The sequence below is a fragment of the Diaphorina citri genome, unplaced genomic scaffold (genome assembly GCF_000475195.1).
Source record: "Diaphorina citri unplaced genomic scaffold, Diaci psyllid genome assembly version 1.1 scaffold13293, whole genome shotgun sequence".
Taxonomy (NCBI): Eukaryota; Metazoa; Arthropoda; class Insecta; order Hemiptera; family Psyllidae; genus Diaphorina; species Diaphorina citri.
Genome location: NW_007390661.1, coordinates 1 through 1360, shown reverse-complemented (window position 1 = coordinate 1360; position 1360 = coordinate 1). Strand labels below are relative to the sequence as shown.

Sequence of the window (1360 nt, the reverse complement as noted above, 5' to 3'; positions counted from 1 at the left end):
CTCTACAGTGCATGTAACCAAATGGATGGTAAACCAGCAGAGAGGATAACTATTGGAGAAGCAGTGAGGTCTAATCTTGTGGCCAATGAAACACTTGGCTACTTCATGGCAAGAATTCAAAAGTTCATGATAAGTGTGGGAATTGATCCAGAGAAGTTGAGGTTCAGACAGCATATGGGTAATGAGATGGCTCACTATGCTTGTGATTGTTGGGATGCTGAATGCCTTACATCATATGGTTGGGTTGAGTGTGTTGGATGTGCTGACCGATCAGCATATGATTTGACTCAGCATTTCAAAGCTACTGGTGTCAGACTATCTGCTGAAAAACATTTGCCTGAACCACAGACCAGGGAAATAGTAGAGCCAGTTCTTAACAAAGGCATTATAGGAAAAGAATTCAAGAAGGATGCCAAAACCATTTGTGATGCACTTGCAGCACTAGATTTGAATAGTGTTAGTGCAGTGGAAGAAAGTCTCAACACAAATGGCAAGTATGAGTTGTTGGTGGATGACAAAGAGTTTGTTCTCACTAAGGATATGATCAGTATCAAGAAAAGCACCAAGACATTTCATGTTGAAGAAATTATCCCATCTGTCATTGAACCATCATTTGGTATTGGTAGAATAATGTATGCATTATTTGAGCATAACTTCAAGATGAGGGATGGGGATGAGCAGAGGACATATCTTGCATTGCCACCTCTGGTTGCTCCACTAAAGGCAAGTATCCTTCCACTCAGTTCTAATCCAGAGTTTCAACCTTTCATCAAAATGTTATCTTCTGAGTTATCACAGAATGGAATTTCATTCAAAGTTGATGACTCCGGTGGCTCCATTGGCAAGAGATATGCTCGTACGGATGAGATTGCTATCCCATTTGGTATTACAATTGATTTTGATACACTGAAAGAACCCCATTCTGTCACTCTTAGGGAGAGAGATTCTATGACTCAAGTCAGAGTCAAAGTCAATGAAGTTGCTTCTGTTATCAAGGACCTGTCTTTAGCCAAAATTACATGGGAGGATGTGCAAAGTAAATACCCAAAATTTGAAGCCCAGGAGGGATCAAAATAATGTACATTTTCCTAGCATTTATGAAAAATTCTACTTGTTTAATCTCAGTTCCCTAAATCCATATTTCTTAAGTTTTGGATTATTCACCAATCTTGGTGCTTTGTGTATATTGTCACACGTAAGTTCCCTAAATCCATATTTCTTAAGTTTTGGATTATTCACCAATCTTGGTGCTTTGTGTATATTGTCACACGTAAGTTACACAAAAAACTTATATTATAAGAACGAGATCCATTCACAGTTCATAGTTCACACACTGATCGCTCTATCTCTAGAACCACAA

General features: G+C 38.7%; 1 protein-coding gene across 1 annotated transcript; it reads left to right on the top strand.

The window, feature by feature from the left end:
• The first annotated feature begins 6 nt into the window (after nt 1-6).
• LOC103522959 (glycine--tRNA ligase-like) lies at nt 7-1198 on the top strand. Its single transcript, XM_008488041.2, has one exon. The coding sequence runs from the start codon at nt 22-24 to the stop codon at nt 1075-1077; it is 1056 nt and encodes a 351-aa protein (XP_008486263.2). The 5' UTR covers nt 7-21; the 3' UTR covers nt 1078-1198.
• The last annotated feature ends 162 nt before the right edge of the window (nt 1199-1360 follow it).